The 26746-nt window shown below is 41.1% G+C and overlaps 3 protein-coding genes across 6 annotated transcripts; 2 read left to right on the top strand and 1 right to left on the bottom strand.

Annotated features, from left to right (window-relative positions):
- Nucleotides 1-367: 367 nt before the first annotated feature.
- On the bottom strand, nucleotides 368-8201 carry uck2a (uridine-cytidine kinase 2a). The gene is made up of 7 exons (XM_038716806.1): nucleotides 8035-8201; nucleotides 6332-6491; nucleotides 5924-6020; nucleotides 5002-5144; nucleotides 4377-4474; nucleotides 4213-4261; nucleotides 368-1502 (listed from the first exon to the last, which is right to left on the bottom strand). The coding sequence occupies exons 1-7, from the start codon at nucleotides 8137-8139 to the stop codon at nucleotides 1369-1371; spliced, it is 786 nt and encodes a 261-aa protein (XP_038572734.1). The 5' UTR covers nucleotides 8140-8201; the 3' UTR covers nucleotides 368-1368.
- A 701-nt stretch (nucleotides 8202-8902) lies between these two features.
- Nucleotides 8903-11836, top strand: tmco1 (transmembrane and coiled-coil domains 1). Its single transcript, XM_038716804.1, has 7 exons — nucleotides 8903-9116; nucleotides 9989-10066; nucleotides 10172-10231; nucleotides 10386-10432; nucleotides 10630-10697; nucleotides 10886-11030; nucleotides 11338-11836. Exons 1-7 carry the CDS (start codon nucleotides 9047-9049, stop codon nucleotides 11434-11436), a joined length of 567 nt encoding a protein of 188 aa, XP_038572732.1. The 5' UTR covers nucleotides 8903-9046; the 3' UTR covers nucleotides 11437-11836.
- Nucleotides 11837-16817: 4981 nt separating this feature from the next.
- On the top strand, nucleotides 16818-23371 carry LOC119901224 (4-trimethylaminobutyraldehyde dehydrogenase). Of its 4 annotated transcripts, XM_038716803.1 has the most exons (13): nucleotides 16847-16967; nucleotides 17209-17367; nucleotides 18169-18314; nucleotides 18671-18800; nucleotides 18904-19038; nucleotides 19162-19358; nucleotides 20211-20351; nucleotides 21238-21426; nucleotides 21632-21719; nucleotides 21998-22139; nucleotides 22400-22512; nucleotides 22695-22836; nucleotides 23001-23371. In XM_038716803.1, the coding sequence occupies exons 2-12, from the start codon at nucleotides 17226-17228 to the stop codon at nucleotides 22787-22789; spliced, it is 1518 nt and encodes a 505-aa protein (XP_038572731.1). In that variant the 5' UTR covers nucleotides 16847-16967; nucleotides 17209-17225; the 3' UTR covers nucleotides 22790-22836; nucleotides 23001-23371. The 4 variants fall into 4 exon arrangements, with proteins under 4 accessions (XP_038572729.1, XP_038572731.1, XP_038572727.1 ...); XM_038716801.1 differs by having other exon boundaries at nucleotides 16818-16962; nucleotides 22695-23371; XM_038716799.1 differs by having other exon boundaries at nucleotides 22695-23371.
- The last annotated feature ends 3375 nt before the right edge of the window (nucleotides 23372-26746 follow it).

Raw genomic sequence — 26746 nt, 5'->3', positions numbered from 1 at the left:
TCTTTCTTGCCATTTTCTGTGTTCACGTTATCAGTTACAAGCACCACAGTGGCTGCTGCTCTTATATAGTGTCCTCCACGTGTATCACCTCCATCACCCAAACCCCTGAAATCCCATATGAAAATAGAGGATATGACCTCAGTCCTGACTGCCACTGTTACTCCACAGTATTAGCAACTTAATAATAATTTAAATGCTCAAACTTTTCTGGGTGTCTAGAATATGGCAACAAGCAGCATGTGGCATTTCTGTTAATATGTAGATTTAGAAATGAAAACAGAAAGTCTTTAAAAAACAGATTGGACAGACTACACCAGAAATGTTTAAATCAAATACAAGAATATAGAAGTGACAGATTCCACTCAAACAAAGAGCACCTGAGAACTTTATCATAAGAAAAATGTATTTGCACATTTACATTGGGTATTTTGTACTGGATATTTCACAGCTCAATGCATTTAGGAACACAATTTCCAGTGTGTAGGTTTACTTTTAAATGAAACTTGCATACATGTTCGTCCGAGGATTCAAGTTTATGGGAATCAAAAAAATGATACCTTCAATTCCATAACAATTACTTGTTCGTTATGGTACCGACATCATTAACTGTGGAACGGTGACGTCAGTATCATTCAAATAAAGATCACCTCTTACACAATCAGTCCACAAAGACAGTACGGAAGTTTCTCTTTGGTGATGATGTCATACATTAGATAATTTGAGGTGGGAATCGGTTGTTTGATTTGGCTAGTGACTAATTCAGTATTTACACAAGACAAAGCAAGTGCAGCATGAGGCAACATGACACAAACAGAAAACTCAATCCCTTACTACACAGTTTCAAAGTCTATTTGCATGAGTCAAAATATGCTTTATGTAGAGAGTGAAAAAGGATGTTAAGTTGCATTGATAAAGGGAATTAGTCTGTTCAGACAGTGCATCTTTAATGGTAGTGAGATAAGGTAAGGCCCTGGCATTAAACAGCATGTTGCTACACTGCATTTATTGTATTGTTAAAGGCTGTCAAGTGTTCGGAAATCTTTTTTAGACACCATAACTGCTTCTTTAGTTAGCATCTCCATTTCTGTGGTAAAGGCAAGCAGCAGTTTTAAGTGAAATTACAAGTTAGCCCATTTGTATTTCTCCCAGTCTCGTACAGTACACAAGCTAAAGAGAAAAATATAACTGAATGCAACAGCTTTAAACCAGCTCCACAAAGGAATGGCCATTCTTATTAATTTCTTCAGTTAAAGCTGACTCATCAATTGGAGGCCTTTGGACTTCCTGCCAATTATTCTTGTCACATTGTAGAGCACATTCTCCACGTACAGGCGAACCCTCCTTCCTCTCTTCGGCGGAGTGCTACGCTCAGTGGGGCCGGCTGCTGGACTCCATGTTCGCCTGCTTTGCTGTTCCATAACCATTAAACCACCCGCTCAGCCGTTTGGACAAACCACCATTTAGAATGTCCTGGATGTGTTGAACTATGAGATTTATAGCAACTGTGTAGAGAGACAAAGAGATTATGTGGTCAGGGTTCTCTCACGTGTTAACATCGCATTTAAATCGAAGAGATGAGCATCATTTCAGAGTTTCCAAAAATTAAATCCAGAGTGAAAGACTCTGAACCATTGGATGAAAAAACATTCCTGCTGCATGATAAAGGAAAATAAACGTTTTAACCCGTTTTCCCAACTGGTAGTAGGAAATATCTTCTTGCTCAATTTGGTCAATGTCAAAAATGTTAGTGTATGTATATTTATTTATTTATTATATTTTCATTACCAAATAAGGGAATCCTATTTTGATTGTGTTGTGCAAAAACCAACAACGGATCACCTCTGAACCTGAATTAAGAAGTACAGTAACAACTTAAAAGATGAAAAATCTTAAAACAGACAAATATTTTTCATGCAGATGGTTAGTGCCCTCCAAAACAGAAGTAACTGTAACCTCTTTCATCCAGACTGAAATATCTCAGCAACTACCTAATGGTTCCGAGACAATAACTTGAAGACTTTAGTGATCCCCTAGCTTTTTTCAGCTAGGGCTGTCATCAGATCAAAATTTCAATTTGACCAATATACTTTATTTTACTTTATTTATTTTACAAAATACCTGCAAAACCAAAGAAATTCCCATCTGCAGTAGCTCTGTGGTTTATGCTAATTAGGGGATGTTAACCTGCTAAACTAAGATGACGAACACGGCAAACATGGTTAGCATTGTCATTGTGGAAATGTTAGCATGTCAACGTTAGCATTTAGCTCAAAGCACAGATAAGCCTATACGCACTGCCTCCCCTCCAACAAGGCTGTACACTCTTAGTCATGTTCAGAGATTCCTGGGTTTTATGTTTTTAAATCGATGCTTAGCTCCGAGACTCATTTGCAATAGAAATACATAACAGGCACAAACTGGGCCTACAGGTGAAAAATTAGCATATCGTGCAAAAGTTCATTTATTTCAGTAATTCAACTTAAAAGGTGAAACTAATATATTATATAGACTCATTACATGCAAAGTGAGATATTTCAAGCCTTTATTTGATATAATTTTGATTATTATGGCTTACAGCTTATCAAAACCCCAAATTCAAAATTAGAATATTGTGAAAAGGTTCAGTAATGTAGGCTCAAAGTGTCAAACTCTAATCAGCTAATTAATCCAAAACACCTGCAAAGGGTTCCTGAGCCTTTAATTGGTCTCTCAGTCTGGTTCAGTGGAATTCACAATCATGGGGAAGACTGCTGACCTGACAGCTGTGCAGAAAACCATCATTGACACACAAGGAGGGAAAGCCTCAAAAGGTAATTGCAAAAGAAGTTGGATGTTCTCAAAGTGCTGTATCAAGGCACATTAACAGAAAGTTAAGTGGAAGGGAAAAGTGTGGAAGAAAAAGGTGCACAAGCAGCAGGGATGACCGTAGCCTGCAGAGGATTGTCAGGAAAAGGCCATTCAAATGTGTGGGGGAGCTTCACAAGGAGTGGACTGTGGCTGGAGTTACTGCATCAAGAGCCAGCACACACAGACAGGTCCTGGACATGGGCTTCAAATGTCGTATTCCTCTTGTCAAGCTGCTCCTGAACAACAAACAACGTCAGAAGCTTCTTACCTGGGCTAAAGAAAAAAAGAACTGGTCTGTTTCTCAGTGGGCCAAAGTCTTTTCTGATGAGAGCAAATTTTGCATCTCATTTGGAAACCAAGGTCCCAGAGTCTGGAGGAAGAATGGAGAGGCACACAATCCAAGATGCCTGAAGTCCAGTGTGAAGTTTCCACAGTCTGTGTTGGTTTGGGGAGCCATGTCATCTGCTGGTGTTGGTCCACTGTGCTTTATTAAGTCCAGAGTCAGCGCAGCCGTCTACCAGGACATTTTAGAGCACTTTATGCTTCCTTCAGCCGACGAGCTTTATGGAGATGCTGACTTCATTTTCCAGCAGGACTTGGCACCTGCCCACACTGCCAAAAGTACCAAAACCTGGTTCAATGACCATGGGATTACTGTGCTTGATTGGCCAGCAAACTGGCCTGACCTGAAGCCCATAGAGAATCTATGGGGCATTGCCAAGAGAAAGATGAAAGACATGAGACCGAACAATGCAGAAGAGCTGAAGGCTGCTATTGAAGCATCCTGGTCTTCCATAACACCTCAGCAGTGCCACACTGCAGCCACGCCACAGTCACGCAGTAATTCATGCAAAATGGGGCCCAAACCAAGTACTGGCTACATATACATGATTATATTTTTTTTTGAATTTGGGGGGTTCATAAGCTGTACGCAATAATCAGTATCTCACTTTGCATGTAATGAGTCTATATAATATATTAGTTTCACCTTTTCAGTTGAATTACTGAAATAAATTAACTTTTGCACGATATGCTAATTTTGAGTTTCACCTGTATGTGAGGGTAGGTATCCTGCTTCAAGATAGAGCAGCTACAGTATGATTTTTCTTATGCAGTTTGTTTTGGATGGTTGGTACAGTATGGTTTCTCAAATCAACAGACAAAGCTGTTTTGTTCTCCCAGCAGCAAAGGCTTTTGCTTCCTCAGTTTCAAGAGCCCAACTCCCAACTCAGAGGTCAACAACAAAACACAGCTGTGTCCTCTACGATAACACTGTTTAGACTACTGTCCCGAACATTTGTTTTCACTTTCTTTCATATCATCTCCAATGTCGAAGAATCTCTGCTATAAAGCACAAACACTCACCAAGGTTGTCAGCTCCTCTCGGTATGATCACATCAGCATATTTCTTCGTCTAAATAGCGCCGTTCAAAAAAAAGGAAAAAGGTTTGACCATGAATCGATGCTCAGAGACACAAACACACAAACTGAGTTGAGCAGAGTTACAATACATGTGGAACAGCACTCACTGGCAGACAGAACTCCTCAAATGCAGGCTTGACAAAAGTAATGTACTGCGCTAGAATACTTTCCAAGTCCCGTCCACGTTCACTTATGTCACGCAGCACTGGGGAAAAATGAGACCAGTGAACAGTTATCTTTAAAAAGTAATGGCAGTAGTTCAAACACTTGTTCACCAAGAGTAACTGTAGATGAGAAGTGATAGCACGCTCATGCCTGTACAGTAAATATAAAGTTAAGTTTGTTTGATAACTAAATATCCCAGGACATAAAAACTCATAATACCAAAATGTGTCGTCTTTAAACTTATCTTGTTTTTCCTGCATAAAGTGTTAATTAGTGAGTCTATGCAGTTCTTGGTTGGCTGATTTTATTGCCTTATGACAGAGCCAGTCTAGCTTTCTCCCTCTGGTTCCAATCTTTGAGCTAAGCTAAGCTAATCACCTGCTAGCAGAAGCGTCATATTTACTGTACAGCCATGACTAGTAGCAATCTTCTCATCTCAGCAAGGAAGCAAATTAGCATATTTTCCAAAATGTCTTTTTCCTTAATTAACTAAATCTTTAATTTAGTGCCTTGCCTCTTGTGTTTAGAAATTGCAGGGATTTGTCTAGTCATGCTTCTATACCTCACCTCTCCGTGATAGACGTGTGTCTGCGTCAGTGTCCACAAACAGCTTCATTTGGAAAAGGTCTCGGATCTCCTGAGAATAGAACATCAGGATGCCCTCAAACAGCACCACATCAGCAGGGTACACTGTCACTGTCTCTTCCTTCCTGCCATACAAAAGACATTAAATATAAAAACATTTAGGTCGAGGCCAATGTTTGCTGAACAGCAACCATTGTGGTGATGATAATGGTAAATGTTAATATGTAGTGTAACAGAGTATCAGACTCACAAAGTCAGCAAACTGACTCAGTAATATCAGTTTTACAGACATATCTCCCTAAAGTTTGCCAACATTAGCCACCTTAAGCTAATAGTCACACCAGACAAAAGTAAGGGTGCAGGGATAGCAGCAAAACCCAGTGTAGTAAAATGAGCAATGGTGTGTTTTATTGCTAATGAATTTAACTTTCTCTTTGTAAACAAAGTGTTTGTAATTTCCTCTTTCACACAGACTTGCTTTAAAGCTTCCAATGTTTAATTATGAATTGTTCCAGTGCAATACGTAAAGAGAAAGAACATAAAAACATAAGTTAAAAATAAGGGACCATACCAGTTTTGCATGTTTTAGTCTATTTACTACCATTTACACATATGTCCATTGCATTACTGATTACCATTTTCCAATGCTTACTGTGGTGTTTCAGAGATGCATGCGTTTCCTGCCTTCCAGGCAGCTATTGGTTTCCATTCATGTCACTGTGCTATGAAAATCAATTTGCATAAAAAGGTAGAGAAATTAATCCACCACAGTGGGCATTATGTCGGCTTTTAAAGTTAATGTTACTGCTGCATTATGATGAGACTTCTTCTATGGTGTGTGGGCTAAAACATGCAAATACACTCCTTCAACGTTGTATCTATGGACTTGATAGGACCCATTCACCTGGAATGGGAAACAAAGTCATAAACAGGGATGTGTACTGTTTTTCCCTCCTTGATGTCCCACAGGGTCGCGATTATAAGGTCGTTGTCAAATGCATCTATACAGAGGGAAAGAGTACAAAGCAGTTAAACATGTTTTGTTAGCAGGATAAAATATCACCACGATATTTGCTTTTTTTGATATTTGCAATATGCTATTTTGATGCTTGTATGTTGTTCCTCAAATGTTAGCCACTTTGGATAAAAGCGTCTGCCAAATGAGTCACTGTAAAACCTCAAACCAAGATCCTGAATCCCACAGAGATTAATAGCTGGAGTCGCCTCTAAATCAACAAAGGGGCAGGTTTCCCAGCTGGAAACATACAGCAGTTTCAGGCCAGCAGACCTCTATCCTTGATGAGTGACATACCTGGGTGATCGAAGTTGTACTGGCCCTTGAGCGCTTTGGCCTTCTGCTCTGGGGTGAGGACCCTGTAGAAGCAGTCCTGGCTGAGGATGGCCACTTGCCTCTGGTGGTGGTCGATCTCGTTCTGCCCCAGCATTTCCATGATCTTGCTGCATACTGATGACTAGCACACAGTAGAAGAGCAAAACAAGTATGACGATAAAATACTCACCCTATTATCTGATTTGACACACCCTTTTCTTTTTGGAACGTTACTGTAAGTTGTTGTCAGTACAAATTGACCCAACACACACATTTCCACTTCGCAGTTCACGCATGTCTTCGTGGCCGGGAAACATAGCTGCTATTTAGAAATCAGTATCTATTGGCTGCAAACTTGGATTCTTTAGTCGCATACACAAAACACAGCCATGTACACAAAACAAAAGATTGCACATAACTCCCCATTCAGATAACGTGTGGGAGAACAGGTGGTTTGGTGAGCAGTTACTCTGGGGGGGAGTAATCCCAGGAAGTCAAAACCGACAAACAACTGTCTGCTGAACCACAGCCTAAGTTTTGTTGATTAAAATCACCCCCCCCCCCCACCACCACCACCCCCCCCTCAAAAAGAAAAAATCAACGTACTGTCACCTGCATAACTAACATAAAGGAAAAGACTACTTAAATAATAAATAAATTCAACTACCTTCCAGGTTTACACTGCTGCACTTGCTTCACTACCTCTCTGACATTTTATTAACCAGATTTGTCACACATTAAGTAGAATAAATAAATAGCCTACTTTGATTTTGCCTTGGGGGGGCTCACATCTACTCTGCAAAGCAACTGTTCAACAAAATATCAAACTGAGAAACAACACTCATTGACAACCCTGAAAACCTTTTGAGGCACTGCACAATTTTGGATACAGAACGTAGGCTATGTGTTTAGTCTCTCGTGGCACTGAGGACATTGTCGAGCCAGAAAAGGAGGTGAAATAAAAATCTGGAAGGCGCGAGAGACACACACAAGCAGAGTCAGCGAATACATCAGTGTCAAAGATGGGGGGAGAAAAACAGTATGATATCAGCAGATTCGCCAGAAACAACACCACAGATCATGATGACAACAGAAATAAAAAATCTTTAGGCATCTTACACTGAATATTTGATATTTAGAACTTTAAGGCCTGCAGACAGCATCACACCTTTGCATAACAGCCAGATCCTGCTTGGTTATGCAACAGTTGTTTATTGAGCTTTCAAGGTCTATTAATGGGTTTTATTTCTGGTTTCTGATTTTCATGAGCTTATAGACCATGATCAGCTGACGCTAATTAACTGAACTCTCACTTGCCATCCTTAAGGCTGTATCCCCTTACGCTGAACAGTGGAGTCCTTAAGTGTAATTTCCATACATCACACTACTTTATTAACCATCTAATATATTAGACGGGCAATATTTTGACAATGCACAAGTTATCCTTGGTATGCAGCGCAGAGCGGCCTAAACTAGCTCATTACGGATCAAGCAGCACAACCAGTGTGCTTGATCCAACAGAAACATGATTGGCCTAGATAAGCAAACATCTTTTTCCAGGAGAAGAAAAAAAAAATAGCACGTCATCTCCAAATGTCCCAAAACAAATCATATCAAGCCATCTGTGCGGGTCCACACAGACAGTCAAAGCTTCCCAATAAATAAGAATTTATAGAAATACCAACCTTGCCGCTGGCTGTCCCTCCAGCCACGCCGATGAGGAAAGGCTGCCGAGTGTGGCTCTCATTTTCGGCTTGGTCACCTGGCTTTGTCTCGCTGTCGCCCGGCATGCTTCATCTGCAGCGCGGTGCGGCCCTCTGACACACGGGGGTGCCGGCGCTCCTCGTGCGCTCCTCCCATTTGATGATGGTGTCGATGATGAGGCGGCCGCTTGGGAGCGATGGTGGCGAGTGACAATAATCTGAATATGTTAACATGCCGGGTTCCCAGTCACAGCTGTAGGGCGGAATTTCTCAGTTGAAATTTGTCGACTTCCGACCTCAAAGCGCTTCAGTGAATGACGCCAAACGTGAATAAAAACATGGCTGACCGTGACAAACTGTTGTTTCTTTGTCCATTTACTTTCCGAGGCTATTAAACCAAGGAATTAGGAAGTCAGCTCTCCATTCGCCTAATTTCATTGCTTACATTAACACATTTGAGATAAAAAGTAAAAATACAAATGTTAAAACCTCACGTTTGTGACATGGTTTTGGGTGCTCCTCTTTATATAGCTAACAGTAGCAGGGCTACATTTCATATTAGGCCTACTAAGCATGCTGACACATAGGCTACCGAGTATTTAATTAAAGTAGTATTAGTAGTATTTTATTTTTCATATTTCAGTCCTCCAAAAATGTAGGTCCCACTTTTGCATTAATAGAATACAACACAATACCACAAATATGACAACACCTCTAAGACCCAGTGTCAATTATATATTTTTTATTGTTTTTATTTTAGAACAGTTGTTTTGTATTCTTTAGCCTATCCATGTGTTTTATGATCCTTTTTTCTGGTGAGCCGGTGAACCGGATGTACTTTTCACACAGACGATCCCTTCACTAATGCTGACATAGCGCTACAAGCTGAGCCGGTCCGTGTGATGTGCTCGCGGTGTAACCGCTAACAAATAACATACTATTTATATTCTCTCTGTCGTCGGATAAACGGGGCAGTAAACGGGACACCTCCACAATGAGCACTATGTTCGCAGACACGATCCTGATCGTGTTCATCTCTGTCTGTACAGCGCTGTTAGCCGAAGGTGAGTGAAGTCCTGACAGCTCTGCAGGCGCATTCAGCAGGGTGGCGTTTTACTACGGTCCAGCAGACACATTGTTACGTTACAGGTTCACTCAGTGTTGGGCTGTATAGCGGGGAAACATTGTCAACCTTATTGATTTTGATTAATTGATCATTTTGGTGCTTTTGGGGACCAGAAGGGTTCTAAATAACCTACGTTAGCCAACCGAGCTAACTTAATACCTGACGTTAAGAAGTTAGACAGAACGAGGAATACAATTTCCGGTTACATTTCCACAATAAGTCTGAAGAGAAGAGAAGTGTGTTACTGGGTAGAAATGATTCGTGCCCTTGGAAAAACTCATCCTCTGCATCCTAACTAAGGAGAAATAAACTACATAGTATGACTTTAGTAGTTGGCATTTGTCCTCCTTGATTTGAGTTTCTAAAGTAGGGTTTGCCACATTGTTTTGTGGCTCAATCAGGTTTCAATGAATCGGCTGAATTGCAAACTCTTTAATTCAGGGAAATCCAAGACTAGCAAAGCTTGTGAAATAAGTGCAGCTTAGCAACCGCCTGTCATTACCAAAGCAAGAGCCCGCAGAATGTTTTTTTATGGTGGGTTATCTCTAATCCTTTACTCGCTTGACTGAACCAACACAGGTAGAGCTGGTTCTGGGAACTGCTTAATATAATGTTACACACCTCCATACAACAAGTGCTTGCAAGTACATTGTCAATGTATGTCAGTAGTAATGAGACGGTAATGTTTTGGGGGAAATCTGAATAAAATCTGATGGTACTAAATGTAAAAATGTATATCATCTCACAGTAAAAGTTGCCCAACCAGTTTTTTTTTTACAACCAAATCTCTTCTTCTGATTTTCTCCTCAGGGATTACCTGGGTTTTAGTGTATCGGACTGAAAAGTACAAGAGGTTAAAGGCTGAAGTGGAAAAACAAAGCAAAAAACGTAAGTGACTCGTATGTGAACCTCATGCTACTGTACTTTTTGCATTGATTGTTTTTCTTTGGACTGTAAATGTAAATGTATCCTCTGTTGCTTGTTTGATATTAGTTGAGAAGAAAAAGGAAACCATCACAGAATCTGCAGGACGTCAACAGAAGAAGAAGATTGGTAAGACCCCAGTAAACAAATTTGGCTGAGTAATGCGTTGAAGTGTTGAAACAACAAATATTGAAAACCTCGACACACTCCGCTGCTCTCATGAACAGCCATTTTCATCACAGAGGTCTTTGTTAACTGGTCTCTGCTTCTGAATGTATTACAGAAAGACAAGAGGAGAAACTGAAGAACAACAACAGAGACTTGTCTATGGTGAGAGACAGTTTGTTTGAATATTTAAGCTCATATCCGTCAACAGATTGTCATATGATCTAATTTCATGTCTACACTTTCACATTATTGATATCCAAAAAAACAGTGATATTTGATGTGTCAGTGTTGTCAAATGTAAATTAATTACGTATTTGCATTTTTAATTGTATGTTCTTTTTTTTTTTTTTTACCTGTAGGTGCGCATGAAGTCCATGTTCGCCATAGGCTTCTGCTTTACAGCTTTGATGGGCATGTTCAACTCCATGTAAGTGTTGCACGCAGTTACAAACTAAATGAAAACAAATAAGAGAAAAGTTCAAATGGTGATCACTTAAAGTCTGTGGTCACTGAGAGCTCAGGTTTTTAGTTAAAATCTTGCGTCCTGTGACTTCTTCATTCCACTACTTTAAACATGCCCTCAAACTCTCGCCACTGTCTTTTCCACCCCCCCAGCTTTGATGGAAGAGTAGTGGCCAAATTGCCATTCGTGCCACTGTCCTACATCCAGGGACTGTCGCATCGCAACCTGCTGGGCGAGGATTACACTGACTGCTCCTTTATCTTCCTCTACATCCTCTGCACCATGTCCATCAGACAGGTAACTGCTACACAACAACTTTAGGCTCAGGGTAGGGTTGTGTTACTGGACAGCTATGGATGTCATGGGCAGGGAAACAAAAATCTCTACATACAATAATTATTCCTTGCGCCGGGTCTACAGGGTACTAAACATGCAACTTGTGACCACAGCACCAAAGAGCCAGGCTCATTGGGATGGCTGTCCAAGCGCATTCTCAAATGTAGTGTTGGGGCTTCATCACAATCTTCAAAATGATGAAGGTGTGTCACGTCTCATGAGCTTTGGCCAGAAAATAAAATCTCTCTAAAATCTTTCTTTTCTCCAGAACATTCAGAAGATGCTCGGCCTCGCACCCTCCAGAGCTGCAACAAAACAGGCCGGAGGCTTCCTGGGTCCTCCTCCCCAAGCAGCTAAGTTTTCCTAATTGTCGGACAGGTTCAACAGCTCAGCTTCCGCACTGCGACTGCGTGTGGTCATGGCTCCTTCATCAGAACACAGACACAACTGCTTCTACAGTATCGGAGCAAACGTATTATTAGTTGCAGCTACTGTATCACTACCTTCTGTGATTTCTTTTTTTTTTCATTCATGTTTTGTTTATTTAACTTTAAGATTGTTTCACTTAGAAATTAGAGGAAGTTCTTAATTATGTGGATTACCAAAGGATACAAATATCTACTTTGTATTCATCACATGCCAGACATTGTTTTGGGATTTTAACTGTTAATTGGCACTGTAACATCTGATCCATTTGTCAGTATTATTGTATGTCATTGTGTGTATCTGGATTTCTGACACATTAATAAAGTTTTTGATTACACTTTAGCGCTACTCCTTCGGTGGTAAGCGGGAACAGACGTTACCAGCACTTTGTGATGCGCTTACATGGCCATCATGTCCTTCCTCCCCTTATCAGTTGGCAGTCCCAGATGTGGGCATTAAAGAGAGAGGAAAGAGTCAGTTTTCGGCACCGTGATCATTAATCCAAATTAGATGGCAGTGGGTTTCCCTCCAGACGTGGCAGCAGCTTTACTGCACACTGGACCTGACAAAATAGTCGGCCAACGCTATTTTAATGACCTTAAAGTTCGTCCATACCGGGGTTGTTGCAGTAAATCCAGGGACGTTATTCCACCTTTCAAGCTCTTGAAAACAACCACTCCCTACATGACAACTCTGACTGTCTGCCTAGTGAGTTCCTCACATGTGCTTCTCTCAGCCCCCTCGGCCCGCCTAGTGCTTTTGTCAGACAGTACAACACTCAGGTCTAATGCGTATGCACACCCCCTGCTCCTCTGGAGGTGGCATGCAAGGCTGTTTAATCAAGATGGCAATGTGTAGTTCAAATACGTAATAAATTGGACCATAAATAGTTAGTCCAAATATTAAAACACTGACTAACATATACATGAAAAGGAAACAGTGAGTGTTCTTTTGTCCATTCATAAGCCATTAGCAAACTCATTTGTACAGATCATCCGTTGTAACCTGGTACTTTAAACCATCACACCTAAAGGAAAATATTGGAACTAATAAGTAAAATTAGTTATTCCTGCAGTCGAGTAGCATTCTTAGCTGAGTACGAATCATTTACTCACAGTAATTAATAATCTAGTGATAGCAAAATACATTTCAAACCTGAAAACAGAAAGAAAGGAAACATTAGATTATTATTATTAGATTTGAGTAATCAAAAGTCCGTTGGTGTGAGTCTTATAATGTAGTGTTTACACATTTTCAAGCCATAGATCTCAACACATCACGTATCTGTGATCTATGAAATATCTACTGTGGATCATTTGATTATGAGGACCTTTCAAAACAGTCAAAATAGAAAAATAAGTCAACTTCTCACCCATAAATGAAACTTGTACTTTTCCATCCAAATAACATCATGGGTCGATTACCACCATTTACCTGCAGAGTAGAATGCTAAATGTGCAAAAAGTATCTGTTAGTACAACTTTAAAAACATTTTCTAAATCTTTCAAGACTGTCCTTATCTTTTGACAGTCAGAGCTGTCCGGAGGGTTTATTACCCGCTGGTTTGGTTTATTTGTCTGTGTGGTATGCAACTACCATTGTTGTTGAGCACAAAAACGCTGATGGACCCTGTCTACGTTAGGTCAGAGTTAATCTGACTCTGGCCACTCCTTTAGAGAGCCTTTCTCCTTTTGTAGAACCAAATATGTGGCAATTTTGTTGACCTTAGCACAAGCGCCCTCAAGCTTACTGGGGCCCGCCGGTCGTGGCCCGACCTGATCATAAAGAGGACAAAGAAGGTCCACCTGGGAGATAAAAACAGCTTGTACAGAGGTGGGGCTGGGATGGGTCACTGATTGGCAGCAACATTGATTTTAATGCATTGTTGTTGTTTTTTGCAGTGTTACATTTTAAGAAAAACTTATCATAAATTTATATTTTTTCCACTTTAACATGTGGAATCATGAGGTGGGCTAATGAAGCCAGATCAGAGTAAACAGATGTGCCAGTCTCTATTTTATTAGGAATCAATGTATCACTGAATAGGGTATGGTTTCAGAACACCTTGTTCTAAAAATATAATCCATACTACACTTTAATGTTTTAACTTTTTCTTTGATGTATATAATATTGCCTACAGTGTGGCAAAACCTTTCAAAATTTGGCTTCAAACTCTCTCTGAGTGGAGGAAAGTACAAAGTCAAACAGTGTTGTATAAAACGGTACTCATAAACTCCAAGGGAAACAATAATGACAATTTAAGATTAATTTCAGTTTGCTCTGATGCCTGCAAACCTAACAGTCACTCAGTGACAGAGATGGTATGTAAACCATCCTGAAGAGCACTAAGGAGCTTGTTTCTGTGTGTGCTGTGTGAGCTTCAGACCTCAGAGTCAAAAATGGGTGAGACTTTGAAAAAGGCTACTGTTTGTAAGATTCAGCCAGAGATCTATCAGAGATCAACCAATTCTGAACAAAATAACTACAGATGAAATCATCTGGTAAACAGTTACCTTTAATTAACACCCCTCAAGACAATTCGAAACAGTAATTAATAAGGAACTCTAAATATGCCCTCAGGAGTCATTTAAAGTAATCAAATTACACAAAACATCTCGTCAAAAATCTAAATTATAACTCATGGAAATAAATATTTTATGCATGATACAGTCTTCAATACAAACTCTATAAATGGGCTTTCAGCAATGATATCCACAGTTACCAAAGAATAAATATTGGCAGGCACATCGCAACTGAATTTAATTTAGGTATTAATTTGTTTATTTTTGTCTTGCACACAGAAGTAATACTGACTTCTGATGACATCCCTTGTATTTGTTATGATTTATGTGCCTTTTCTTCCCTTTCTATGTGTGTGTGTGTGTGTGTGTGTGTGTGTGTGTGTGTTGTAACACATTAATTGAATTTCTTTTCAATTACTTTAAGTGTCTAAATACCACGAGCTTCAAATGCTTTGTTGCACTGTATTTCAGTCTTGTCACACTAAATTACACCTTCTGACCCTGCCTCATTCCACTCCAAGTCTTCACACACCCTCTTCTCTAACCTGCTTCACCACACATGACTCCTTCTCCATTAACACACAACAATTGCTAGCACAAACAACATTACAACTCAATCAACACTCAATTCACATTTACACACACAGTCACTCTCTGGCCATTATCTACCTGTGCAGCCCTCCTCTGTCTCAGTAGATGGAGTAGATACAGTAGGAGCAGTATCCAAACATAATGATTTATTACGCTGTCCAAGCAGCCTTTTTCTTAGGGACGATCTATCCATTTAGGCCATTTCCAAAACACTTCCTCACAGAAACGTCTTTTACCTGCCCAAGCAGACTCCTCAAAAAGAACTAGGTCTTTAAAAGACGGTATCGCAGGTCTCATGAAAAACGGTATCACAGGGTTAATTCTTTATCCTTCATGCAACTTCACACGTCAATCTTTCATTCACTCAAAATGATCATATGCAACAGAACACGCAGCAGAACATTTAACAAGACATGCAAGAGATTCAATAAAGATACACATGTATTTTCTATTTAAATTTAGTATCACAATTTCTAGATTCTTTTGAGGAAAAGTCATGTATTGCCTGTGATCTGGGCGAAAACACACTGAGCTCAGATCCATTATTATTAGAATTTATTAAATGGCTCTGCTTGGCTATTTATTTGGTATCCACCATTTGCTCTGAGCTACAGCCATGTAGTCTGGGCCTCCAGGACCTCTATGCCGTCTCCTAGGTTCAGGCTTCCCAAATAATTGTGGGAGGAAAAACCCTCAGACAGGGCCAGAGGCCTAACAGGCCCTCACTCTCACACTTCATACTCTTGGTGACTGTAACTTAGACTTAGATGAACTGTTGTTCTTTCAATGTAAATGGTATTTTTTTCAGTGAGACACAGATTCCAGTAAGTTCAGATTAACTCAAGTTTAGTGAAAATTTCAAGCAAATAAAACAAATACAACAAATACATGTGTAACCGAGCCGGTCCGGGGAGCAGACTCCTTAAACTCTGCAATACATATATTACATATATATATCCTGTTTCACTCCTCCTCTTGTGGGTCTTTTAGGGTCAGACCCACCTCCGCTTCCACCTCCACACATATTCAATATTAAAACAATAGTGTATACTACCTTACAACGTATGACAATACAATATGACATCAGAAATAAGACATCATCTTGATATTAGCGAAAAGTGTTTGCATAAGACAAGAGGAAATTAGCATCAACATCAACACAAGCACAGTTTTGTGTGCTGTGTACTGTATGTATTTGTTAAAATCCATGAAGGCCCCATTGTCCCACGGTCAGATCTGCAATTAATTCTAAATGATGGCCTTTGCCTGAGCCTTGATAGGGCCTGCTAGCAGCACTGTTTGACTGGCCGGCTGTGTGTGTGCTTAGCAAAAATGTGTAGTGTGTGTGTGTTCTTACAAAAATGTGAAGACCGCAGCCCGAGAGCAACAAGGCTGAGCAAGAAATCTGCCCTCAAAGTTTACACCTCATACATGTTTAGGAAAACATTATCCTAATCAAGCTAGGAATAAGGTATATTTAAACATCTTTGCCAAATGCTAACTAAAAATATCCAACATTAACAAGCAATTGAACAGGTGTACCTAATAAAGTGGCCACTGAGTATGGCAAGCTGTTTTAACATTTATTTTTTTAAACTTACTAATTGCTATTTAAAAACTACTGTTACTTATTTATTAGTTACTAGTAACTATTTTTTTAGTTACTACTACTATTCGGACACAAGACATCTCCAACTCACAACTTGACATTTTCAGCAATGCAAATTATCTGTTAAATATTAATGAGGATTTATTAGATACTAGTTCTTATTTGTTAGTTACTAGTAACTATTCCATTCTTATTAGTAAGAATTCAAATGTTACTAGTGTCTTTTGGAACGGTTACTAAGTAACTAGCGAATAGGTACTGGTACCTAAATAATAGACACTAGTAAAATGGAAATAGTTGCTAGTAACTATTCTAATAAGTAGTAGTAACTTATAATATTTGTGGCTCAGAATCTGTGCATTTCAAGTGATACTGCTGACACTGATTTAACCCCAGTGGGGCGGGTCATGTCTTTGCTCTTCTTGGGAGGGGTGAATCAAGAAGAGGATAGGCGGTTTTAGGAAAACTCTAGATATGAGGGACATTTGGACCTGTCACTGTCTTTACATGGCTCTGATTTGCAGCCTTCAGTCTTTCTGTGTATCATTGACTTGGCTCTGTTGAGAATAAAGTGAACAAAGAACATGCCATCTTCTGATCTCTCCTTTGGGGAGGAGGAAAAAGCGGTCCTGTGAAGGAGGCGTGTCCTGGCTGGTGTCCACCAGTTTAAAGAGGTCTGGGGACGTCAAATCTCCAGCATACGTGTCTGGCGGACAGGTCTGTCGGCAAGTTGCATAGAAGCTTGGTATGGTAAAAAAAAAAAATTGTTTCCACTACTTTAAGTAAGGATTAGCTGCACGAGCTTTCGTGTGCTGCTTTTCTTCATGCTAGTTTAGCAAAGTGCTTTTGTGCTAGCTTCACTTTGGTAACTTTGTGCTGTGAACAGTTAGCTAACGGTGAGCTCGCAGGGTTACGTTAATTCCCTTGTGCCGAATGTTATTCTGCATAGTCAAATTCAGCAGCTTTGCTGTAATTCCGCGTGTTCTTGCAGGTCCTCTCCCTCTGAAAATGGCCCAGTCAATCCTCGACAGCATGCCCGGAGCCTCGACGGGAACCGTGGTGGTGACAGATCATCTGAATTTCTGGGGTGGGCAGCGAGTGAAACCCAGGCAGCAGAGCAACGCAGAGCCCGTGTTTGAACCTGCGACTGGTGAGTCTGGGTCATTATTTCATACTTCTTAAGTATTAATATGACATTTAAAAATATGTTAGGGCCCCATTTAAAGGTTATAGTAGATCAGTGGCACATCTGTGCAGCGGTGTCACTGAGAACACTCTGTACGTTGATCACTAATCAGTGTTGCCAACTCCCCAGTAAGTAAAGTCTAGCTATTGGCTGTCCTAAAAGTCTCTAGAAGCCGATAAATAACGTAATCGCCTATTTTGCATATTTGGCCATGTGTATGTAATTGTGAGGGACGCTGTAGGAGAGAGGAATGACGTCGTGAGAGAGACAAAAAGTGAGACAATATACAACCATGTAGTTTCAAAGTAATTTACGCATGCGTGGTACATTCTCAGTCTGTGGACGAGGAGGGGTAAACATCTGCTGCGCGAGGACTGGGCTCAAAAGTGAGTGCTTTGGGATGGGGGGGAGGGGCCCACGCAGCACCTGCTGGCATGTTTTCACACCAGAGTCTCCAAAACTCTCCACTAACACACCAGAGTGTTAGTCGCTATATTTGTCCCTAAGTCCCTAAGTTGGCAACATTGGCTGTAATGTGACTGAACCCCTCCCTTAGCGCTTCTTCTGTGGTCGGGTGTAGTAACTTTGGAGTTTTTAAGTTGAATGTAATGACTGTGATTAAAAGAGAAAATCTGAACAAAAAGTTTTCCCTTTATTTGTTTTAATATAGTAATAACTGTGTTTTCACCATAATTCTTCCAGTCTTGTGTTTTGTCTTGGAGCTCAGACAGTCTGTAACCTGTTGATCATCTGGTTTCTCTGCAGGCCGTGTCTTGTGTCAGATGGTGCCCTGTGGGCCTGAGGAGGTGGACGAGGCCATAAAGAGCGCCCACGCGGCCTACTTAAAGTGGAGCAAGATGGCGGGCATGGAGAGGGCTCGGGTGATGCTAGAGGCCGCCCGCATTATCAGGGTGAGACGGTCAAGCTGTTGTGTAATTATTGGACACTAGCCGGTCTGCTTTCAGTATTGTGCAACATAAATTGCAGGGGAAATTTTGCAAGCTTGCAGCAAGATACCAGTTACTCATTAAAGCACAACTCTGCCCCTCCCCCCACCACTGGCCTACATTTGCACAAAATAAACCATTTGTGGGTCTGTGGAACTTCTTTGACGAGGATTTCGACCTTAATTTTTCACTCATTCACTGTCATTGCATAATCTTAAAGCTATGTATAAACATTTAATGGCAGTGAACTACATTTTTTAATAGTTCTGTCAAAGTCTTGCATTTACAGCTTCTTCTTTTTTTTATTCCAACACAAACAGGAAAGAAGGGAGAAGATTGCAAAGCTGGAAGTGATCAACAATGGCAAGTCTATCACTGAAGCACTGGTGGATATTGACATTGCCTGGCAGTGCATTGAGTACTATGCCGGCATGGCCGGGACTCTTGCTGGTGGGTACACTAACTTGTTTGTGTCAAAAATGTGTGATTTTCCAAAAGTTCAGAAAATGTGTGTTGTGCTTTTCAAAGTGGCTTTGTGTTTGGTTCACTGAAGGCCAGCATGTCCAGCTTCCTGGTGGAGCATTTGCTTACACCAGGAGGGAGCCCCTTGGTGTGTGTGTGGGAATCGGTGCGTGGAATTACCCCTTCCAGATCGCTTCATGGAAGTCTGCTCCTGCTCTGGCGTGTGGTGAGTTAGCAACAGTGCATGTTACCATATTATTATAAGAAGGATTGTTTCTGCCTGTTCGTCCAGCAGTCATGTGTGTCTTGTGTACTGTAACTTGCAGTGTTTATATCTGGTTGTGCTTAGGTAACGCCATGGTTTTTAAGCCCTCTCCAATGACTCCTGTGACTGCCGTCATTCTTGCTGAGATTTACAAAGAGGCAGGGGTACCCGACGGGCTCTTCTCTGTGGTACAGGGCGGAGCTGAGACTGGCACCTTGCTCTGCCATCACCCCATGGTTGCCAAAGTCTCCTTCACTGGCAGTGTGCCAACAGGCAAAAAGGTACAGAGACCAGAGTACTATGATTTTATATAATGTTTTTAAATGAATTGAAGACAACAAGGGTGTCATACAATCCCAGACCCGCCATCATAGTATCCAGTGTCCAAATTGCTCCCTACACAAAATGATCCTTTTATTTAAATGACAGTACCAGTGCTCTTGTATGATTTGACCCATTGGTTCTCAACGTTTTCTGACATGTCCCCCTTTAGAAGCCAAAAAAAATTCATGACCTCCACCCCAGCAAAAGTAGATTTAATTTGTGTCAATCATCAACAATACAGGTAATAGCATCAGATCAATGTTGTTTGTGTATGTCACCACGTGAATCATAGTCATGCAGGTTTAGGTCTACTCAGCTTACACGACCCCCCTGAAGTGGCTCTACGAAATGCAGTTTAACACCCATAACTATGATTTCAGTGGTGTGTAAAGACCTTACATAATTGTTGTAAGGTCTCTGCAGCATAAATGTTTTTATTACCTTAGAATGAGCCATTTCTGTCTACATAACCATGGATGTCACCATGTTGCGCCGTCATGTTTGTACAGTAGCTGAAAACAGATAAACGGCACTACAGAGCATGTTTCGTCACTATGTTCTTCTTCTTCGTTGTCTTGTATAATTCTGGCAGTGTAGATGCTCATCGTTGAATATGTATTCAAAGAAGAATGATATACAGCAGGGCTTGGCAAATGAGTTTTGCATCGGAGCAATTTTTTTTATCCATTAGATGGTGGGTGAGAATATAAGGCTAAATATTTGAACTAAATATCATGGTGTTCAGTTGCTGCTTCATAAGCCTCAAACGGCCCTGTTGCTAATGCCCTGTGTGTTCTACTGTCACTCAGGTCATGGAAATGTCTTCAAAGGGGGTGAAGCAGGTGACTCTGGAGCTTGGAGGGAAATCTCCCCTCCTTATCTTCAAAGACTGTGAGCTGGAAAATGCAGTGAAAGGTGCCCTCATGGCAAACTTCCTGACACAGGGACAGGTGAGACATTTGTCTCATTTATATATTGTGTTGTAGGGGTGGGAATCTCTGGGCACCTCACGATTCGATTTGATTACGATTCAGAGGGCTGTGATGCGATAATAAAACAATTATTGATGCATCTTGATGCATATTTTTTTTCTATGTGGGATCTCTGGATAATTACTATGCACTTAATTTGTGATTTGTGAAGCATTTAAAACTGAAAAATATTTTTTAGGATGTACAGTATGTATACAGGACAGAGCTGTAGACCAGTCTAAGCTTGAACCTGATGTTCTCAACCCTTGACAAGTAAGTTAGTAATAATGACATACAGCTGAGCTAATAAATATTACTTTGTTACTAATTTAACTAACGTTATAAACAGCCAAAGACGTGCTGTACAGGGCAGTTAGGGAAACAACAGACTTTTATTAACGGACAAGCTGTGACCTACACTGCACGTTTACTGCCAGACTGAAAGTTGCTGCTAATATTTTTCATAGCTATCTTTCACTGTCATGTTCTGCCGCTCGCTCTCATTCGCTCGGCCTCACTCTTGGGATACACAGAGAGCTGCCGAGCGTGAGTGCCACCATGCTCGCATAGTGTGCAAGATAAAATAAAATATCAGCTATGATATTAATGATTGTGACATTTTAGTGGGGTGGATTCATTCCACAGCCAAATACGGGAAACACTGGTCTCTGTGTTATGTGCACACCACAGACAGACAGCCGCTGCACTTCCGCGAGTTCAGAATCGAGTCAGAATCTTCCACGTCTGCATTGCAATGCATCTAAGTATCCGTTTTTATCTCCCACCCCTATTGTGTTGTATGATGTTAAGCTCATACATTCTTTGTCAGCTCTGACAGACTAAAATGTCTCTCTGCATTTAATAGGTTTGCTGCAATGGGACCAGAGTGTACGTGCAGAGAGAGATCATGCCCCAGTTCCTGGAAGAAGTGGTGAAGAGGACTAAGGCCATCGCTGTGGGTGACCCCCTGCTGGACGGCACCCGAATGGGAGCGCTGATCAGCAAGCCTCAACTGGACAAAGTACTGGGATTCGTCAATCAGGCCAAGAAAGAGGTGTGTTTAAAACCCTTTTGATCATTACATCGAATGAACCGTTAATGGTCCCTGCTGGAGAATTGAGCAACTGTTGAGAGCCATTTATTTGAGAATGAATCAGCTGCTGTGCTTTCACTAGACCTCAAATCAGTTAAATTAAGTTTGAATATACTTATCTTAGTTCTCATACTTAGGTAAGTAATAGGCTTTGTCTGTTTTCCAGGGAGCCAGAGTGCTTTGTGGAGGAGAGCCTTTAGTCCCCGCTGACCCCAAATTGAAAGGGGGTTACTTCATGTCACCCTGTGTACTAGGTAAGTCTCTTTGTTTATTCTCCTGGATGTCTATATTTTTTGTCTTCACAACAGAAGTAATCTCATTGCACTTTTCATAAATCAGGTTTAGACCGCACTCTTTGTAATGTTATTAACAGAGACTACAAAACAGAACACAAAACAACAGTAAAGGTGTAGTGGTACAGACATAATGAAAATGAATAAGAGTATTAAGCAATATTAGCACTGATACCATCACATGTTTATATTGTGTCCCAGTATGCAAGATATGTTACAGTCCTTTCTCCCGGCTACAGATAACTGCAGAGATAACATGACCTGTGTGAAGGAGGAGATCTTTGGCCCAGTCATGTCTGTGCTGCCTTTCGACACAGAGGAAGAAGTGATCCAGAGGGCCAACAACACCACCTTTGGATTGGCCTCTGGAGTCTTTACCAGGTGAGCCGAGGACACGCAGAGCAGATAAGATAATAGAGAAGATAATGCGGTTATTGGATTCTGTTGGCTGCGGTTCAGGGTTTCCACAAAACAGCCATAATCAATTTAGCACTAACCGAGTGGAATTCATTGCGCAATAGCCGTCTCTGTGGTTGGAGGGCAGATGAAGCAGCATATTAACTGTGAATAAGATGCATACAGACTATTGACTCGGTACTTTGTACTAAAAACAGAAATCTGTTCCCTTCCTCTGCCTGCAGGGACATTTCTCGAGCCCACCGTGTGGCTGCAAACCTGGAGGCAGGGACCTGCTTCATCAACAACTACAACATCAGTCCTGTGGAAGTGCCATTTGGAGGATACAAGATGTCAGGTAGGATTTTATAAAGCTTAAAATGGTCCTAATGACCACCTTTGTTATTTTAAATGCAAATACATTCACAGTATGACATTTTATTGCAGCGAGTGACCTCAGTTATCCTTACCAAATTAAAGTATGGTGAATCACTAAAACCAGCTGTGTTTGTTTACATGATCTCTACTGTACTTTACCAGGCTTTGGCAGAGAGAACGGCCAGGTGACTATCGAGTACTACTCCCAGCTAAAGACTGTCGTTGTGGAAATGGGCGACATCGAGAACTACTTCTAAACCCTTGAAATATGATACACAGCCGGAGGTCAACTGCTGCAGCTAAAGTAAACGTAACATAAAACTTCTATTTGGTGCAGTCTTGCATTGTCTAATAGTTAGTTAATCAAACAAATACACGCTTATTAGACATGTTAGGCCTTAAACCCACCAACTGCAAATTTGGGATTTAAGATGATATATGACCTTTATTTCCCTTTTTTATTTTAAGACCTTTTAAGACTTTTTAAGGAGCCACCGGGAACCTCTTAAGTTTACACTGCTGTGCCAGAACTGTGAAAAAAACACTCAGGAAAACAGGAATGTACTCACCAGACACAAGTAAAGGTTTACGTTTCACCCATGTACTTTGAGAGGCATGTCGGTTTGAAATGTGAATAGAAGAACTGAAGAAATTGACCGTGTGTGTGTGTGGAAGTACATCCAAGAGCCTGAAGGAAGTCTGAGCAGTGAACTGTGAATCAGCAGTAGAAGAAAACAATTGCCTGGCAGTTGGTGTGAGATTTTTATTCTGCATGCTTAACTGAAACACTAAACACGACTAACACCTTTTTTGTCAAAATAAAATGTTTTAGCTACAAATGTCTGTGTTCCTGGATGTTCATTGTTTGTGAAAAATATTCCTTTTTTGCCAATACAAATACCAATGCTAATATGTGACATTGCAGTACAATACCACTACATGTCCAACTTCCACAGTGTGTAACCTGCTTGGTGAAGATGCAGCTGTGCCATACCAGAGACTGTGTGTGCCTGCACCATCAGATTTATAGAAAGTATCAAAAAGCTAGAACTTCACTGTTGTCTGTTTTATTGCCTTTCCAAAATCCATAACACAAAAAGAAAAAGTGTAAAGAACGGATAAAAGCATGAGTGGTGTAATGGATCCTAGTTGGTCCGTGATATGATCTGAACCGAGGCTTTTGTGAGCCGTTGCACCCCTAGTTAGCTAGTTAGACTACAACCTACAGTAGTAACCTAGCGTTACTTGCAAAGTTACAGAATGTATCATTAGCTGCATTAACTACATTATTTTGTGGAGTTATCGGTTACATTAGAAAAAGCCAATTTAGGACTGCCACACCCATTGTGTGGAGGCTGGTCCTGGATGCTACCATATCAGAGTTAAGGCTGCTGTGCTGCTCTGAAACTCATTATCCAAGACGGTGTTAGGTTTGACAAAGTCATTCACTTGTCCTCATAACCTTTCCTTTTTTATATTCAAAAATACCAGCAATACAGTATGTTTTTGTATAGCATCCAAACTTGGTCATGCTAGAACATTTAAATTCTACTTTTCTTTAATGTTGTAGTTTTAGGACAGACAAGCTAACCTGCAACATTAAGCCTGTAGGTTTTAGCCTTAGTCTTTTAGAATGTTATTTATAATCCTTTAACATGTTTCTCAGCGGTAAATATTAACAGTTCAAGTTGAGTTTTCAACCAAAATCTGGTAGCAACAGTAATCATGTCAGCCAGCAAGATCGAAGGTTGGTGTCTAGAAACACCTAACTTAGTTTACTTGTGAAATCAAAAACCTGTTGTTAAACAATTTCTGCACATTTTGAGCGTAAATCTGCCACCATTATTACTGTAAACTACTACTATGACCCACACTAGATTAGGAAGCTTGCCCTGCTTAGCAGTACAAGAAATTGTACAAGAAAGTGAAGTTACTCACTAAAGCAGAAAAAGCAGCAGATAAGGAAACAACACATTGAGCAGGAACAAAGGTAGCAGGCGTGCACAGATAACAGCAGGCCAGCTGTCATGGCTTCAGATATCAGAGGACACTCTTCCACTGCACAGGCAGAATCACTAATCTGAGCACACGGCCCCTTTTAGAAGCACGGGCACCAATTTTACAGGACTAGTGGACGTCAACTTGACAAAGCTTGTGGTGAAACTATTTCAGTTACAAATTTCCAACCCTACAACAAAACAATACACACCACTAAAACGATAAAACCATTCCCCAATCAGAAGGCCTGGATGAATGGAGAGGTGAGGGCTCTATCCAGACCCAAAAAAGCTGCTTTTCGGTCGGGTGATAAGCCTGAGCTAGACTGAAAGCATCAAGGAGGTGAAGCGGAGACATCAGCAGACACTGGAGAGAGACCTCAACACCAACAACACCAAAGATATGTGGCAGGCCATCAAGAACATCACAGGCTACAAAAGCAGGAGCTCCCCCATCATGTGTGAGGCCACATTACCTGATGAGCTTAACACCTTTTATGCTCGCTTTGATCTACTCATCAAAGAGCCAGCTGTAACGTCTACTCCACCTCCAGAGGACTGGCCCCTGTCAGGATCCACAGCAGACGTGAGGAGAGTCCTGCTGAGAGTGAATGTGAGTAAATCAGCTGGGCCTGATAACATCCCTGGCTGTGTACTGAAAACCTGTGCTAACCAGCTGGTTGATGTTATTACTGACATTTAGAACATCTCATTGCCTCAGCAGAGGGTTCCCACCTGCTTCAAGACAGCCACCATCGTTCCTGTACCTAAAAAGTCTGTAGTGTCTAGTCTGAACGACCACCACCCTGTGGCTCTCACCCCCATTCTGATGAAGTACTTTGAGAAACTGGTTCTTCAGCACATAAAGAACAACATCCCAATCAGCCTGGACCCTCACCAGTTTGTTTCAGAACCAGGTCAACAGAGGACGCCATCTCCACTGCCCTCCACTCAGCCCTCACACACCTTGAGAAAAATGACACCTACACATCAGAATGCTGTTTGTGGATTTCAGCTCAGCATTCAGCACAATCTCCCCATGAAACTGATCAGCAAACTCAGCACTCTGGGTTTAAATTCAAATCTCTGCAACTGGATATTGGACTTCCTCACAAACAGACCCCAGTCAGTTCGGATTGGCAGACACACCTCCTCCAGTCTAGTGCTCAACACGGGAGCCCCCCAGGGCTCTGTGCTCAGCCCCCTCCTGTTCACACTGTACACCCACAACTGCAAAACCAAGGAGCTCATTGTTGATTTAAGGGAAAAGGAGATAAAGACTACATCAGTGGAGCTGAGGTGGAGCAGGTGAACAGGCTCCTGGGAATCAGCATTACAGAGAACCTGACATGGTCATCTCACATCTCCAGGCAGGTGACGAAAGCTCAGAAATGACTGGATTTCTTGAGGAAGCTTAAGAAGGCCAAATTCACACGAAAAGTACTTGTCAGCTTTTACAGAGGAGCAACGGAAAACATCCTGACTGGAAACATGACTAACAGGCATGGGATGTGCACAGCCCAGGACTGGAGAGCTCTGCAGGGTGATTAAAACTGCTCAGAAGGTCACTGGTACCCATCTCCTGAGCATCAGTGATCAGTGAGGTGCCTGCCTAAAGGACAGTACCCACCCAGCCACAGCCTGTTCACCCTGCTGCCCTCTGGGAAGAGATATAGAAGTTTCTGCTGCCGCACCACCAGACTGCAGAGCAGCTTTTCCCCCCAAGCTATCAGACTCTTAAACTCAGGTTCATCCTCAGCACTGCTCCATTGGATATAGTTTATTTCTGTTTATCATTTTTGTAGTTGCTTCTGTATTAATGTATATTGTCTGCTATGTAGCAGAAGGGAGTTGCAAAGCTCAATTTCACTATCTAACTTATTATATTGTGACAAATAAATGTACCTACCTCCCTAACTACCTAAAATGGGTTTATATTCTGAGCCTCTTCGTGATTCTGCTTTGTGATAGAGTTTGTGGTTGAATTTGAAATAACTCTATGTGGTCTAGCTTAAAAGAGAAAGAGATGCACTTTTCCTGGGCCAATCATGTATTTTTTTTTATTTTTTAAGTCTGACCTGACCACACCGATTTTGCTTGATTCCAATTTTATTTATTTCTAAGGATATATATCTATAATTGACAGTATACACAAACATTTTTGTAGCTTGTCTCTAATGGAAAATGTTCTTTTTGTTTCTTTCTTCAAGGGATGCC

The sequence above is a fragment of the Micropterus salmoides genome, unplaced genomic scaffold (genome assembly GCF_014851395.1).
Source record: "Micropterus salmoides isolate LMB-PRFRI ecotype aquatic unplaced genomic scaffold, ASM1485139v1 Ms_hic_scaffold_13, whole genome shotgun sequence".
NCBI lineage: Eukaryota > Metazoa > Chordata > Actinopteri > Centrarchiformes > Centrarchidae > Micropterus > Micropterus salmoides.
The sequence above is the reverse complement of the archived record's forward strand: the minus strand, read 5'-3'. Positions and strand labels throughout refer to the sequence as shown.

What these genes read in the sequence shown, in the direction of transcription:
- LOC119901224 (XM_038716801.1), top strand. Translation starts at nt 17,226, where the DNA reads ATGGCCCAGTCAATCCTCGACAGCATGCCCGGAGCCTCGACGGGAACC. An exon ending in CATGGCCGGGACTCTTGCTG is followed by an intron (nt 18,801 to 18,903) that starts GTGGGTACACTA and finishes GGTTCACTGAAG; the next exon opens with GCCAGCATGTCCAGCTTCCT. An exon ending in GTGTGCCAACAGGCAAAAAG is followed by an intron (nt 19,359 to 20,210) that starts GTACAGAGACCA and finishes ACTGTCACTCAG; the next exon opens with GTCATGGAAATGTCTTCAAA.
- uck2a (XM_038716806.1), bottom strand. Translation starts at nt 8,139, where the DNA reads ATGCCGGGCGACAGCGAGACAAAGCCAGGTGACCAAGCCGAAAATGAG. An exon ending in GAGGGACAGCCAGCGGCAAG is followed by an intron (nt 6,492 to 8,034) that starts GTTGGTATTTCT and finishes ACTGTGTGCTAG; the next exon opens with TCATCAGTATGCAGCAAGAT. An exon ending in CACACGTCTATCACGGAGAG is followed by an intron (nt 4,475 to 5,001) that starts GTGAGGTATAGA and finishes ATTTTTCCCCAG; the next exon opens with TGCTGCGTGACATAAGTGAA.
- tmco1 (XM_038716804.1), top strand. Translation starts at nt 9,047, where the DNA reads ATGAGCACTATGTTCGCAGACACGATCCTGATCGTGTTCATCTCTGTC. An exon ending in TACAGCGCTGTTAGCCGAAG is followed by an intron (nt 9,117 to 9,988) that starts GTGAGTGAAGTC and finishes TTTTCTCCTCAG; the next exon opens with GGATTACCTGGGTTTTAGTG. An exon ending in GCACCATGTCCATCAGACAG is followed by an intron (nt 11,031 to 11,337) that starts GTAACTGCTACA and finishes TCTTTTCTCCAG; the next exon opens with AACATTCAGAAGATGCTCGG.